Here is a 14,918-nt window from a genome sequence, read left to right on the forward strand (position 1 = left end):
GGGCAAAACTTCAAAGACTCCCACACAAGTTAGAGGTGTGAAACCTCTGGAATTCATTAAGCAAGATTGGAGCTCCATTTGCGTGCAGCGTGTGCAAGTCAACATGAGATTATTTCCTAAGGAAACAACACCCTAACAGGAGACTGCTCAGTACTGACAATTTCCAAAAGCATTTTCTAATTTTAAACAGATGAAGAAATGTCCTGCAATGTAACGTTATACACCCACACAGTATATTGAGATAAAATTCTTGAAACAACAATAGCAAACACCCATCCTCGTTCTCTATGGCATGAGTGCCCCATAATGCACACAAATTGCAAGCATTGTTTCTTGCAAGGGGAATACCTATACACCACAGAACTACAGTGGTTTAACAGTTTGTAGATCACAAGTGCAAAAATTCTCTGATTTTCACAGATCTTTAGCAGCAGAAAAGACCTTCATTTCTCTCTGACAACAAAATGCTTGGCCTAGCTCTGCACATAACAAATACAAATGCACTAAAGACATACCACAAATCCAAATAAGCAATGGTAACCAGGTTGTTTCACTAAGATTTTACAGCTCTACTGTCAAAGAGTGATTTTACAGTAATTTTAAAGCATTTTCCTGTTCCTTTTAGTAAACCTGGCAAGAAGCAACTTGATAAAACTTGAAAAAGCAATGTTAACAGAGATGGAGAAAGGACAAGAAAAACAGAATGAAGGATAGCTCATGGGATATAGAATGAACCTTTTGCTTGTAACTAAGTAACCTGGACCCCAGGTGGACTCTATAATAATGATAAGGCAGAGAACTCTTCAGTTAACGTTTAAGGAAACCAGTTAGAACCAACTAAGGAGCTGGCAAACGGACAAGGCTGGCCAACTCCAACGTTCAGCCAAAGGATGAAGTGATGAAGAGGAAGAGGAAGATGATGAAGAAACAACCACCAGGGGTCCCAAAGACCACTACCAAATTATTTTGTGCATGTGGGAGGAATTTTCTAGAAGAATGAGGTCATGTATAAGTAGTGTTATGAATATGCATGTAATGTAATGAATACGTATGTTTGATGACTGTATAATCACGGCTTGTTTGGTGCTTGAACGAGACATGCGCGGAGAAGCTAACCCCCATTTCTCCTGGCGCCGCAATAAAGAATAACTGCTTGTCAACTTAAACTTTGTTGGTGAGTTCTTAGAGTTTTTCTATGAATCATAACCAAGCCACTGTTTTGCAAAAGTATTTTGGCCTGAAGTGTTATCATACTCACAGCAATTAATCATATGGCCACAGAGAGCAAAATAGCACAGCATTCAAAATCAGCTTTCTTACTAGAGAAGCATATCTTTACTCTCAACAAGTACTAAAAAAAAAAAATGCAATTCGGAAAAATTGGTTGGTTTGTTTAAAGACAGCAACATAAACTGTGAATCATCCTAACTACAGTTTCCAACAGAAGTTTATTAAAAGATGGAAGGCACCCTAGAAGAGTTGTTCCGAACCCTGTTGTATGAGTTATTTACTGATAGGTAAACAGAGAAACCTCCCCTTTATGGTATAAATAGGCATCCATTTATTTTTGGCAAGAATACTTTATGAAATTTAGCACAATAAACAGGCATTACAAAACTCGATTAACAAGAGATTTTAAATTATTATATAAGGTAAACCTTCCAAAAAGAAATCTACCACTTGACATTTGCAAAAGCCATTAAAAGTCCCGTAATTCACAGTAGAGGTTCATGCACAGAGCAATAGAAGAATCTGAGCAAGCAAATTACAGGTACAAATTTACAATCAAGCAGCTTGATCAGTCCAGAATTAGATTAAACACCCCATTAAAAATATGCTGTCAGACTGTATCAAAAGCAGAAAGCGTGCTTGGACAGTGTTTTACTATTTCGCTGTTAGACCAAGCCCAAATTCTAATGAAAATTTCTATGGGCTTTGCACAGAAACCTAAAGGGGTTTTGGGCTATTTGTAAGAATAGTGACTATGCTTTTTATATTTGACTTTATGGCCACACCATAAGCATTCCTAAGCATTCCTGTCTTTTGAACAGAGAGAGGCTGGTGCCTCTGAAAACTGGATAATAATTTGCCTAGCACTGTGACAAAAAAGTAATCAATACACTGCCAATTTTAGTTTGTAAGTCAGGTGATTTACCAGCTTCAGTCAGAAAAACCTAATGACACCATTTTTCTATGAAACAACATCTTGCTCTGTTACAAAACAATTACCGAAACATTCACTATTTGATTGAAATACTAAAGTTACATTTAGGGGGGATGGGGGTTGGGAGGGGGGGAAATCAATTAAACAGGATAAATCCAACAATGAAATTATTTTTATTTCTTTTTTAATCTCTTTTCGTCTTTTAATTACATCACCATATTTAAATAAATAAATAAATAAATCCAAACCAGAACTATTTTGTAAAAATAAATGTCTGGATAGAGTCATAACAATATTATCCTGTAGAACGTTCAGATATTTCAAGTTTCATCTTCAATTACCACATGCAACTTAAATTATGTGTCAAAAAATTTACCAGCATCTTTCTCGAAAGCAGAACTTGCACTTCTGAAAGGGCTGGAGGGATTGTCAGCTCTAATCTGAGGTCACAAGACAATAGAAAAAGTTATCACACTTACTGACATTTCAAAGAGCATTAAACCAAACCTGTAAGAATGGCATCTATGTGTCCATAGGAATAAGAAAAGAGTACATACTGTATTTTCTGGAGATAGCAGAAAGGTACAGAATATTACTTATCATGTTTTGCTTTTTTTTCAAAAAATGGTGACAAAATAACACAGCATTTATCCTAAAATAATATTCAAAACCAAATGAGTTCTCTTAAGGTTCAAGACATTTAAATCAAAGAGGAACGACAATGTCTGTATTTTAATCTCATTTCCTCTACCCAAGATATCACATTCAGCACTATGCTTTATTCTTTCTGGTTCATATTTTGACCACCTGTTTGTTTGTTTAAACAGAGCAATCACAATATGATTGCAGAATTCCCCTTTCAAATTCTGTATTTGATTCTGCCCAGGAAGTTTATCAAATATCAGGTTCTGGAGAAATCAGACTTTCTGAAAACAAAGTGAAAGAGTGAATACATTTCAGAGATACATGAGGACAGTGAACATTCTTGTGCTCACAAATTCCTTTTCCACCCTCTGTTCATTTTTAACCCCTGAAGTATAACACATGAATTATCCTCTTGCGTACAACAACCACTTGATGGTTTGTTTTACTAAAACTCTCATTGCTGTGGCTTTCCTTTAGGCTGCCAGGAAAAGTTCAACAAAAAGGCTGATTAGTTTCTTTAAGGTCTCCCAGACAAACAAACTACAAAGGAAGTTTACAGTACCCAGAGCCATTCATGCAAAAATAAGGCAGAGGCTCTTTACAGTAACAACACACACCAGAGCACTTGAAGGTGCTCAGTCAAGAGGAAAAGCTGATGATGATTCAGCAGTCTGTCAAATAGAGAGCAGAAATGCTCATGCTTGAGAATCTTTAGTTAATGACATAACTGTTAGAACGCTTCAAACTCTGCTTAAAGAAACCCTTTTTTCTTTGTTTCATAGATGGATGGTAATTTTTTAGTAATAATCCATGAAAATCATTACTTTTTTTTTTCCTTAATAAAATCTTAGATAACACAGACATTGGTTACATAAATATGTGCCTATGTATTCCCCTAAGAAACTGCCTTCAAAACACAGCAGACACACAGCAGATCTCCAAATCAAGTCTGGCCTTGAGAGCAGTACACTACCTACTGGGAGCACGATGCAGGCAAGGACTACAGCCCCAGCCCCATGCCACTGCACAGGCACCTGGGTCCAGGTACCAGAATTAAGAACAGAATTGACTTGTATCTTTAAAAACCTCAAAGGCAGCTTGGAAGAGTGGTTTTAATGAATTGCATCCTCCCACCACCCTACAGCAGAAGGCTGTGAGGACAACAGATAAGGGAAATAAAGGTAAAATAAATGGAAAATGGGCAGAAGGATTCTGGGATAGACTGAGAAATGTGGGGGAGGAAACAATGCTATCAGATTTCAAGATTGGCAGGGGTATTGGAAGCCTGAATGAAATTAGCTCCTGGCATTAGCAGCTCTGCTGTCTTCATTCTAGGACTTTACCTTAGTTTCTCTCAAAAATATTAACACAGCTTTAAGACATGTTAAAACTCAGAATTTGGAAAGCAGAGAGTCATCATATTTTTTCTTTACCAGATTCTCTTCATTCACTGCCTCTTTCACCAACGTTCAGTATGACCTTTCATAACTGCACCTCTGTTTGTACTTCATCCCATACTTTCCCTACGCCCCTGCTACTTCTGGAGCAGACCTAATCTTTGTATAGTGGCAGTTCTGATGTTCCAAACCCTTATTTATAAAGTATTTATGAAGACTGAAAAGAAATTATCTCTTTTTGCACAAAGATTCTAATTAAGCTGAATTTCTTTATTTCATATGGACCTGTTATGAGAAAATCTTGATTTGCCAAGCAAGCAGGAAAAATGACAAATCACATGTGGTATAAAGAATACTAGAATTTTCATCCATCTGGGTTTATATTGGATTGCTAGGGTAAAATCCAGACACTTCTCTGTAAAGTTGCAAAGGCATGTTATGTATGATCAAGGCCTATTTTCTTTCCCCTAGTACACCAAGGTTTAGTATGAGAAAAAGAGTAACGTCCCAATCATCATATCTCCCCCTTCCCCCAACTTCTCATTGCTTTTCCCTTTCATATTCCCCTACATATCCCCTATAATCTATTATGTTATAAATTGGTTTTATTTAATTTTTCTTGTATCACTTAATCAGTTTGGGGGGAAGTCAGGAAAGCAGACTCAAACAGAGACTGCATTAAACCAAACCTGTCTTTAACTTTTCTGCTTTTAACTCTTTTTACCAAATGAATTTTCCCTTTTGTCCTGATTGTACAAGGTGATACTGTTAGGAGCACCTTCTACTTTCTCTACCATGTGAAGCAATGATAACTATATATTATATAATGCACTTTCCCACACACATACATATACATAAAATCATATGTATAGCTCTATTATATGTAATAATATTTACATCCTTTCTGTCTTACAACTGAGGTTGGTCTCTAGTGAGTCCTTAAACTTCATGGGGGTAGACATCCTAAAAATAATCATCACCATGTCCTGGTAGATCTTATTTCGTTGCATGTTACTTCATGTAACAAAATGAAAATTATCTATAAACTGTTTGAAAGATTGATTTCTGTTCAGCTGAATCAATCCCCTGTAAGATGATAAATTGTAAAGGCTCTTCTGCCCTTAAACCGTTAATCCTGATTCATCAGTTTTCATTAGTACAGTTGTGTAAAGCTCCCCTGCTTAGCAACAAAAATCACCTCACTTTCCTGTAAGAGCATTTCTAACTTGAATGAATCTGCAGAAAATTGCAAATAAGGTGCACACCAGCAAAAAAGAGAAACAAACAAAAAAAAACAAATCTAAATGCTGTTATATACTATAAAGTGAAAAATTGCCACTTTAAAAAGGAATAAGGAATCCTGCTAGCAGTCTTCAAGGTCTTCCTTTAACAAATTATATGTGCCTCCATAATTATGCCCAGAAAGATGAATTTTACTTTTCTACCTCTGATTTATGCCTTACATGACACACAGATATCTCTAAGTTCAGAATACTGCAATTTACTTGCCCTTTCACAGGCAAAAACTTCTGCCAGAGTAGGAATGAGCCTAGAAAGAAAGGCAGCTCTCCTAATCTGCTTAACCAAAAATAAACTGGCAAAATGACGTTCACAGACATTGTCAATGACAAATCACTTGCAGACCAAGGCAGGATGCATTTTTTTTTAAGTATGCACTAAATTACACCTACTTGTTGTCGAATTTCTTCTTCCATCTTCACTGGGGATCCCAACTCTGCGACTTGTTTGACACCTTCACTAGCATATCCTCCATACTCCCAAAGGATGTAGTTTTTTGAGTGAGAACTACCAATGATAGCAGACCAGTGGTTGGTGCGTCCTATCGGGGAGGGAGGGGAATAAAATAAAATTAATAACCCAAACAACTTCAAAGCACAATTCCTAATTTGTTACTCAAGTGCAAGGTTTGAAGTGCCCGGTCTTCACCAGCACCAAGTTTTTTGCATGCTGTCAGTTCCCACTCCATCAATACACTGTATCTTTAGAGTGTCAGTAATTGTTGGATATAACAACACAGGCAGCAATGGTGAGAAAGACTGTATTCCAACTAACAAAGCAGCCTCCCAGATATTTTTTTTCCGCCAAAGACTTCAATTCAGGAAGTTTAAGTAATTTTAACTTTCCATATAAAATATTTTGAGGGATGGAACTTGCAAGGGAAGACTTCAGTGGTCACTCAAAGGTTAACAGCAAGTTGTTTCCATTAGTAGTGGTGCCTATTAATTTAGGAAGTGAGCAAAGAAGCGAATTTTGGTGCGTCTATATTCACTGAGTTTACTTGTTCAGATTTCTCAGTGTAAGAGTTGTAAAGCTAGGCAAAGAATTCCTGGTTTGTTTCTTGTCTTGCTGAACAGAAAAAGAATAAAATGTCAAGGTTTAAAGAGAAAAATCTTATAGAAGTCTGATTGAATTGAAAAGAGAGTCAAGCAGAAATAAGGAGTCACACAAGTCCCACAGTGCTGGAAATAAAATTGAACTCAAGTGTCAAATAACTCTGCAAAGATTTTGGGAAAAAGAATGCTTAAAGGAAAAGGATGAGAAAATTAACTGCTCATATAAGCAAACAGTCTGGTAACAGTGCAAAGACTAGGAGATGAGTGAGACAGAATGATGGAGTGAGATAATATTTAACATTTTTCTTTGCAATGCAAACTATAGAGAGTAGCAGCAAAACCAGCTGAAAACTAGAATAAATGAATGAAAAATGAATAATGAAGTAAATAAGAGGAATGCAAATTTAAGAAATAAAAGGTGGGTCAATGACATTGAAAAAGACAGTGTAGAGAATTGAATAGATAAAGTCAGATTCAGGAACCTAACCACAGGAGAACAGAAAATAGATTAGAAATAAAAAATGAAAACCAACAGTAGGGGAAAAAAGAAAGCTAAAAAAGCATAGCAAGCAGAATAGATAGATAAGGGAAATGGCCTAGCAACACAGCAGAGCCTCTAACATTTCCTTAATGCTAAATTTGTACCAAAGTACACTTACTTAGCTCTGAATTGTATCAGGCTTGTTGTTTTCAGAATCAATTAAAGCTAAGCTGTACTTGAGCCCCATATGGAGGGCAAAAATCAAAACCATACGCAAAACAACTAAACCTCCACTCCCCCACAGGTAATAGCTCAGGAGACAACAGTGTCAAAAGATGGTTTCTTAATCTAAGACCTAGTAGTTCCTTAAATATATACTGGCACCTTGTCAAACCAGAGAGAGATACTGTCATTCAGGTCCAGTGATGGGACCACCAGTTTTGCCCATTCTTCCTTCCTAGCACACACTTCTAACGATCTCACAAGTCATAGACAACAGCTTTCCCTGACAGACTGTGACACTTAAGTTTACTGAAAGGGAAGGTTTCACACAGTCCCTGCAAAAGAAAAATGCAACACTACAGAGAGGAACCAGAGTGCCTCTAAGTCTTCAGTAAAAATGATAATGAATTGTTCCATGTGCTCCAAAGCTTCTCTCCCTCTCTATCTTGAACAGGACAAGAAAATTTGAACATTTTGCAATCAGAGCTCTTCCACCAAACACCTCTCCCTGAAGATACTGGCTCTGCAGAGCAAAACTGTTTCAAGAGTTAGCTTTTGAACCCTTTCTACAGCTGTGGTATATCTCTCTCCATTCAGTCGGCACACTCAGAACAAGACTGTGCTGCAGCAGTTTCATTCTAAGCAGTGTTTCATAGACACATCTGATAACTCTGAAAACATCTTTTAAATTGAATGGAACAGAGGTATTTTAATTGCAATAGTATAATAAATGTGAAATTATTTAGGATAACCTCAGAATAGTTTCCCAGAATTAAAAGGGTTGTGCTGTGCCTTGCAGGAATATTTCTGTGTAATAGCAAAAGAAAATACTTCATTTGGCAAAAGCAGTTCTTTGGAGAAAAGCTAAGCAATGAAGTACCTATTATTCAGGGATTTTTAAAGCAAATAAAAAGATAAATTAAATAAAAGGTGGAAAGTATAATGATCTGCTTTCTACTTCACCCATACTGATATATAGAGAGCAGAATTTTTTATGTGATGCGTTGGCAAATAATTAGTGATTTATCACAGTCCATCATGAATAACGCTTTATTTTAATGTAATTACTCCACAAGATCAACATTTTAAAGAATAACATCAATGACTAGTTTTCATTATTGACATCATTAGATCTGGATGAGATCTTTTTCATGACTTTCAGAAATTTCAACATAAAATCTTATCAGCTGCTCTTACTGTGCTTAAACCTGTTAGTATTACATGCTTTTCACTTTGCCCTTTTTTTTTTTTTTTTAACATTAATATTATTCAAGACTTTCTCAGTGGGGAGAGACAGTCTACAGAGTCCAATATTGTGGCAAACTATTACAACTTGCTTACTTTCATTCACGCACCCATACTCCTTATGTGCTTACTGACTTAGTTCTAAAAGAAAAGGCCATTTACCCCAATATTACATCATTAAGTCATAGTCATTTCATAGTTTTCAATCATTTTCTCATACACTATTTCTAATCACCAGCTGAATCCATGCAAATAATGCGGATAATGTTGCACTCAGCAAATATACAAATAATGCAGCAACCTAAAAGGGCATTCCTGCAATTACTGGGTTTGCTTATTCATCTGCCATGCATTATGCTGACAAATAATATTTGAATAATGCTGCATTCAACTTAAAATTATGAGAGTCAACATAAGCAATACTTCTTAGGCTGTTAAGACCCTGAGATAACTAATACAAAAACTGTATTTGAGTTATAATTGACATATGAAGTCTATATAAGTATCGGCCACAGACAACAGAACAAAGTTTAAAGACAAGTAAAATGAGATTCATCTTCTCAAATTGTTTCCTAACCCTTATTACCACAGACTGTGGAGTCAGTAACGAAGGAACAAATGCATAATACACGTTTTTGTAATTTTAGCTCTTTACAGTTACTTGGGTTACTGCAACAAGAATACTGATTCTGTAGTTCAGAAACTTAAAAAAAAAAAGACAGGCAAAGCTCAGATTCTGTATTTTATCTGTCTATGAAACTAACAAAGAAGATGATATTATAAAGGTTTATATATCTAATTAGTGTCCTTGGGCAGCAAGATTCAGGGCTCACCAAAACTAACTAGAATCTTTTTAAAAGACTTTGAAGGAAAACATACTGGCTAGATTGGCATGGTTGAAGTATCAAGATGTCAGTGTGCTGTCCATCCATGGTGGCCTTTTTCTCAAAATCTCATTTCCTAACTGTAGATTATAAGCCAAAAAAAGTAACTTTTCCACCACAAAGAAATCTTGAAATTGTGATCTCATACGTACCTCCATTCAAAATATCAGACAAAGTAATAGAATTTATTTTTAACAGATAGCATTTACAGAAAGATCCATAGATTTTCAATACTGAATATTTTTATATATATATTCCATATATGTCATAATTTGCACTGCTGAGCTGTAAATAAGTAATGTGTCATACAGCAGGCTTCAACCCTCTTCACAGTCCCTATATAGTACAACAATAGCAAAACAGTAATACTCACGTGGAAAATCTTTGGGATGTGTTTTTTCTGACCAGTTTCCATAAAAAGTTAGCCTGTATTTGGCTGTTCCACAGGCACAACAATCTAAAATTGGTTTCTCAGTTACACCTTCTGAGGCTGAGTCTGAAAAAGCAGCAACATACCCATTGAAAAGGGTTACACTCAAACTCAGCAAATGATCGCAATGTTGACATAATAAATGCTACAGGAAATAAATGTGATTCCAACACATCATCTTTTTTGTTTATTTTTAAGTTGGGCTACACTAGCTTAAACTCGAACCCTGATGTACCTGAATCTTACAAATAAGTGGATGTAATAACTGAAATCTGCATTTTTAATAAGAAGGCACTACTATTCCAGTCATCCTAGATTTGAAACAGGTTTGTTTCTAGTTCTTATCTGATATGGAAAAAATCTCAAAACACAATAGGCTTTAATTTTCTGGACCGCCAAAGCACATAACACAAATTTATTTCCAAAGCAATAACCAACTGCAATTCTTAGGTTTAGGAAAAGATGGAATAGCCCAGGATTCAATAAACTAAGTGCCCCAGAAACAAATGAGTTTCATATGAAGACCAGATAAAAAGTTACAAGTATCACAATTAGGGGCAGACAAGGAAAACTGTAGGAGGAGCAGTATATGTGATAAGGAAGAACATAATTAAACAGAAGATCCCAAATTAGAACCTGGACTGTTCAAGGTCTAAAAATTTTAGTGGGAAATAATGAGTTAAGAGAAATATGTAGAACACAACAAGGAGGTCAGAAACATGTTTTACTTTACCCTACCTTGTTCACAAATTTTTTTGGTGAGAGAACCCTCATCTTGAAAATAAATTATGCGCTTCTGCACAATACTGGCCCTATAAGGAGAGAGAGAAAAAAGAAAGAAAGGAAAAAAAAAAAAGCTTTAAATACATTTATTCCTTAAAGGAAGGAGGAAATGCATGATAAATTAGCAAAAGGACAGAACTGGACTGCTAAGACCTAGGCATATTTCCATCTTCTGACAACACATATACATACAGGACTACAGATAGGATATTTTTAATTCAAACTGCATTTGAATTTCATCACATTTTCAGAACCTTGGAATGTTATTACCTTCGGAGAAGCGATCACAGTCATAGGATGAGGCTCTCTGCTCTTGGAATGCATGATGGTCAACTGAATATGCAATATTTCAATCAAATCTTATATTGAAATACTAAAACTGTATTCAATTTCAGAAACAATAGTACAGATAAAGCAAGCAGCTGTTTGTAGGAAATTACATGGCACTGTGAAGACACAAGTACTTTTGATACATGACAGCAATTCAGCACAAATATCACGTAACACAGAAAAAGAGGTAGCATAAGCTAAGGTCTTTAAAAGCAATTCAAAGGTTCCAGAAGACAAGCCACTTTCAAGTAATTAAATGCAGAATAATTTATTAAGGTTTATAGTTCAAACAAAATGTGAGTTTGTGAGCCTCAGCAGGGGGGAGGAGAAGGAGGCTGAACCTGAAAATGATCCAGGGAAAATCATGTAAGTTTATTTTTCACAGCTGGAATGGTACAGATGAAATTCGGCTGAGATTTAGCCTCCCATCTTAGAGAACATAAACTGAATTTTGCATCAAAGATCTTCAAGTCAGCAAAGCACCGAACCCAAGTTCTCCTTAATTATTAGGGTCATGTAACCACCATATGGTAAATATCAAAACCAATAATCAACTGGAAAATAAGTTCAAATGGCTCGGGTGACCCCTTCCAGTACTAATCAAACTTAACTGGCTTCTTTGACTATTTTTTTAACTATAAAAATTTAATTTGTATGTAAACTTCTATCTTCTGTCTATAAGAAAACGGAATTTTGTTAAAGTCAAAGACATTCTTTGCACAGGTTTTTCTGAGGAGAACCTTCTTCAGGAGCTGGCATTCTGTGCTTATCAGTGAGGGAGCACATTCTTCCAGCAACATGTTGTACCGTAACTCCTTTTTAAAACTCTACATGGCAAGGGCCAGACTCTTGTCTTAGCTTAACCTTACAGTCAAATATTTATCTTGTAATAACTTGAATTACTCCTCACTCATACTAACTGAAGTGAGAAAAAAAATGTCATATGGGGTGTCGCATGGACTCGCCACTACCCCGCTGCTCTCACAGTCGATGTTCAAGAACCCAACGTGCACCATCACTCACCTCCACAGGGAGGGCTCTCCCCTCGACCAGCTCCCAACTCCAGGGAGATCCCCGGCTGCAGGAGCTTTTCTTTGTGGAGCAGCGGCTCAGAATGGCTGCCCCGGGGGCTGCTTCACATCCTGGGCCAGTCTGACCTGTGACCAGCTATGGTCATGTACCCCGTGCACTTAGGGCCCACTTCCCGCCCCTGAGCCACCAGCGCCACCAGGTGGACCGGACAAGAGCTGCGCACGGAAGACTTTCCCTGGAGCCTGTCTCGGGAAGATTTAGTGGGATTTGGCCAAGGCTTTGGTTGGGGCTTTAGCCGGGGCACATGCACCTGCCACCCCTACCAACCAGTACAGAGGGTGATGAGCGTGGCCAGACCAGAGCTACATCTGGCCCAGAGTCTATACCCAAAAATATCCTTTTCAGGTTTTCAGAAAACTGGCTAAGAACTTGGCAATTGTCCCACCCATAAAGTTACCAAAATTAAGATGCAATTGTACTGTGCTTTTTTTGCCAAGGTACAAGGCTAGAGTAGGAGTGGAAGGAATTCTTTGTTTCACATTGTAAAGCACCTGGGAGAATATGTGGATTTTGTAAACCTCTCAAAGCTAGATCAAACCTGAAAGGGTGCACAAACTACAGCTCACTCTCATCCATAGTAGTGCTGGCAACTCCTAAAGGAAGATGTAGCAAATGACAACACAGGCCACTAACCAACACTGTGAAAAAACTGTGAAACAAGGAAGAGCAAGACTGATGTTTGCAAAAAGCAAAGACATGATCTGCCAGTATTTGGTGAAGGGCAACTCCTAGGTCTCATCTTTATAAGGCAGTGTTTACACTAGGGATAAATATGAGCCTGTAGCAAATAATAGAAAGTAAATGAAACCTATCTGTCTTTCATATTAACATGAAAACTATCATGGAGCAATTTAAAGTGCCAGAAGAGACCAATCAAGTATGTGAGAAGCAGAATGAAAGCTTTCTGAGAAATCTTTTTCAAGGTTTCCAGCAGGAAACAAGGAGAAAAATAAAACAAACAAAACCACTAAAAGAACTGCTGGCAAGAATATCAGCCCAATGGCCAGCCTGTGGCATGCTACCTTAGGTTTTCCAGTCTTTGCATTGAAAACCAAAGACAACTTTAAAGACTTTCTGTGTGCTACACTGCAATTGAAAACCAATATTTGCATACAGACTCAGTGAAAGACATACTATGTTTTATACACCATCAATCAGGTTTTGCAAACACTGTAGTATACAACTGGAAAATCATGTATGATGATTAATAAAATTCAAAGTAAGAGCAATCTGAGCTGCAATGTATATGCGTTGTCACAACTCACACATTATGAAGATGCTTTAATTTCTCATACAGTGGCCAGTTACCAGCCGCCATCCTCCAGGACTGACAGTAGGGGCAATAGCATCTTCATTAATGTCCTGGATAAGAGGGTAGAGTGCAACCTCAACAAGTTTGCAAAGGATATTGAGGGAGCAGTTGACATGCTGGAGGGTAAGGCTAGTACTCAGGCTGATTTCCAACAGATTTAAGAAATGGATTGGCAGGAACCCCATGAAAAGTCAAAGTCTTGCACACAGGGTGGAATAATGCAGTTACAACAGTACAGTATGGGCACCTGCTAGCCAGAGAGCAGCTTTACAGGAAACACCTTGGCGGTTTTGGTGGACAAGCTGACCATGAGTCAGCAGAACGCCATAGCTGCTGGGTCAGGAGGCACCAGCCTCCTGGGGAGGGGGGGGGGAGTGTCAGCAAAAGCTTAGTAACCTGGTAGAGGAATGGGATTTCTTCCCCTCCATTTGATAATTGTGAGGCCACATCTGGAGTATTACATCCAGTTGTGGGCTGCCCAATTAAAGAAAGACACTACATTACTAGGGAAACTCCAGTGAAAGGTTATTAAGATTATTAGAGGAATGGAGCCCATGATGTTTGAGGAGAGGCTGAGAGAAGAAAATGCAAAGGACGGATCTTACTGCTTGTTGTCTTCAGCTAACTATAGGAAAGATACAGAAGAGGTAGAGCCAGATGCTTCTCAGAAGTGCATGGGGGTAGGATGCAAGGTAACAGACAAGTGTGGACACAAAAAATGTCATGCAGATACAAGGAAAATCTTTCCTACCACAAGGACAGTCAAAGTGATCAAACACTGAAACAGGCTGCCTAGACATTCAAGGCCCCATGATATATTCAAAACTTGATCAGATGTCTTAGCAACCTACTCAAGTTACCTGATGTAACAACACCAACTTCAGGCAGGGATGTGGATTAAACAACTTCCAGAAGTCCATTCCAACCTACAGCATTCTATGATCCTCTGCTTTAAACATAATTTTAAAGAACCAGTTTGCCAAAGCTTACTCAAATGAACCAAACAAGACACCGCTTACAAAGTCCAAACAAAACAGGAAATCAACAAACAAAACCCATGGAAGCTCACTTACTTCAGGACTGATTTGGCCATCATGTATAATACAACAAAAAGCTCTAAGGGAAAACACAATTATATATGCTGCTATCTTGTATTTGTCCTCAGAAAATTTCTCTGTTCTTTGCTTGAATGGCCACAAGACATAAATATTTAATCTAAAATCTACAGCATAAAAACTCATACTGACAAAAGTATTTCTGACATGTACACTACACCTATTACTTGTGGGAGAAGAGAATCCAAAACAATAGAAGCAAAAAAGATGAAAGGAGGAGTTTGTCTGGGACTCCTGGGCAAATTTCGTACTGCTTAAAGCCCACTGCTCTTTGTGGGCTGCATCTTCACCAGGTATTTTGCTAGTCACCATTGTTTGTAGCAAGTACTATCTCCTTTAAGTTTAAAACTAGGCATTATAAAGAAAAGGCAGAAAAGACTGGATAGGACTGGGTGTTTGGGGAATAGATTTATTTTGTTATTCTGAGCACGGGTTTTGTGGAGTAGATGGAAAAAATCTAGCAA

General features: G+C 37.5%; 1 protein-coding gene across 1 annotated transcript in view; it reads right to left on the reverse strand.

Moving 5' to 3' along the window:
* The window catches only part of SPON1 (spondin 1), a 194,061-nt gene that overhangs the window by 122,776 nt on the left and 56,367 nt on the right, over positions 1 to 14,918 (reverse strand). Inside the window, exons 4-6 of the mRNA XM_057410951.1 lie at positions 10,561 to 10,634; positions 9,766 to 9,888; positions 5,898 to 6,046 (exon numbers count right to left, since the gene is read on the reverse strand). Coding sequence (XP_057266934.1) covers positions 5,898 to 6,046; positions 9,766 to 9,888; positions 10,561 to 10,634 — 346 coding nt within the window. The remainder of the gene's footprint in view (positions 1 to 5,897; positions 6,047 to 9,765; positions 9,889 to 10,560; positions 10,635 to 14,918) is intronic.

This window comes from Pezoporus wallicus, unplaced genomic scaffold (genome assembly GCF_028554395.1).
Source record: "Pezoporus wallicus isolate ANWC-B61680 ecotype Strahan unplaced genomic scaffold, APGP_CSIRO_Pwel_v1 contig_5958, whole genome shotgun sequence".
In the NCBI taxonomy this organism is placed as follows: domain Eukaryota; kingdom Metazoa; phylum Chordata; class Aves; order Psittaciformes; family Psittacidae; genus Pezoporus; species Pezoporus wallicus.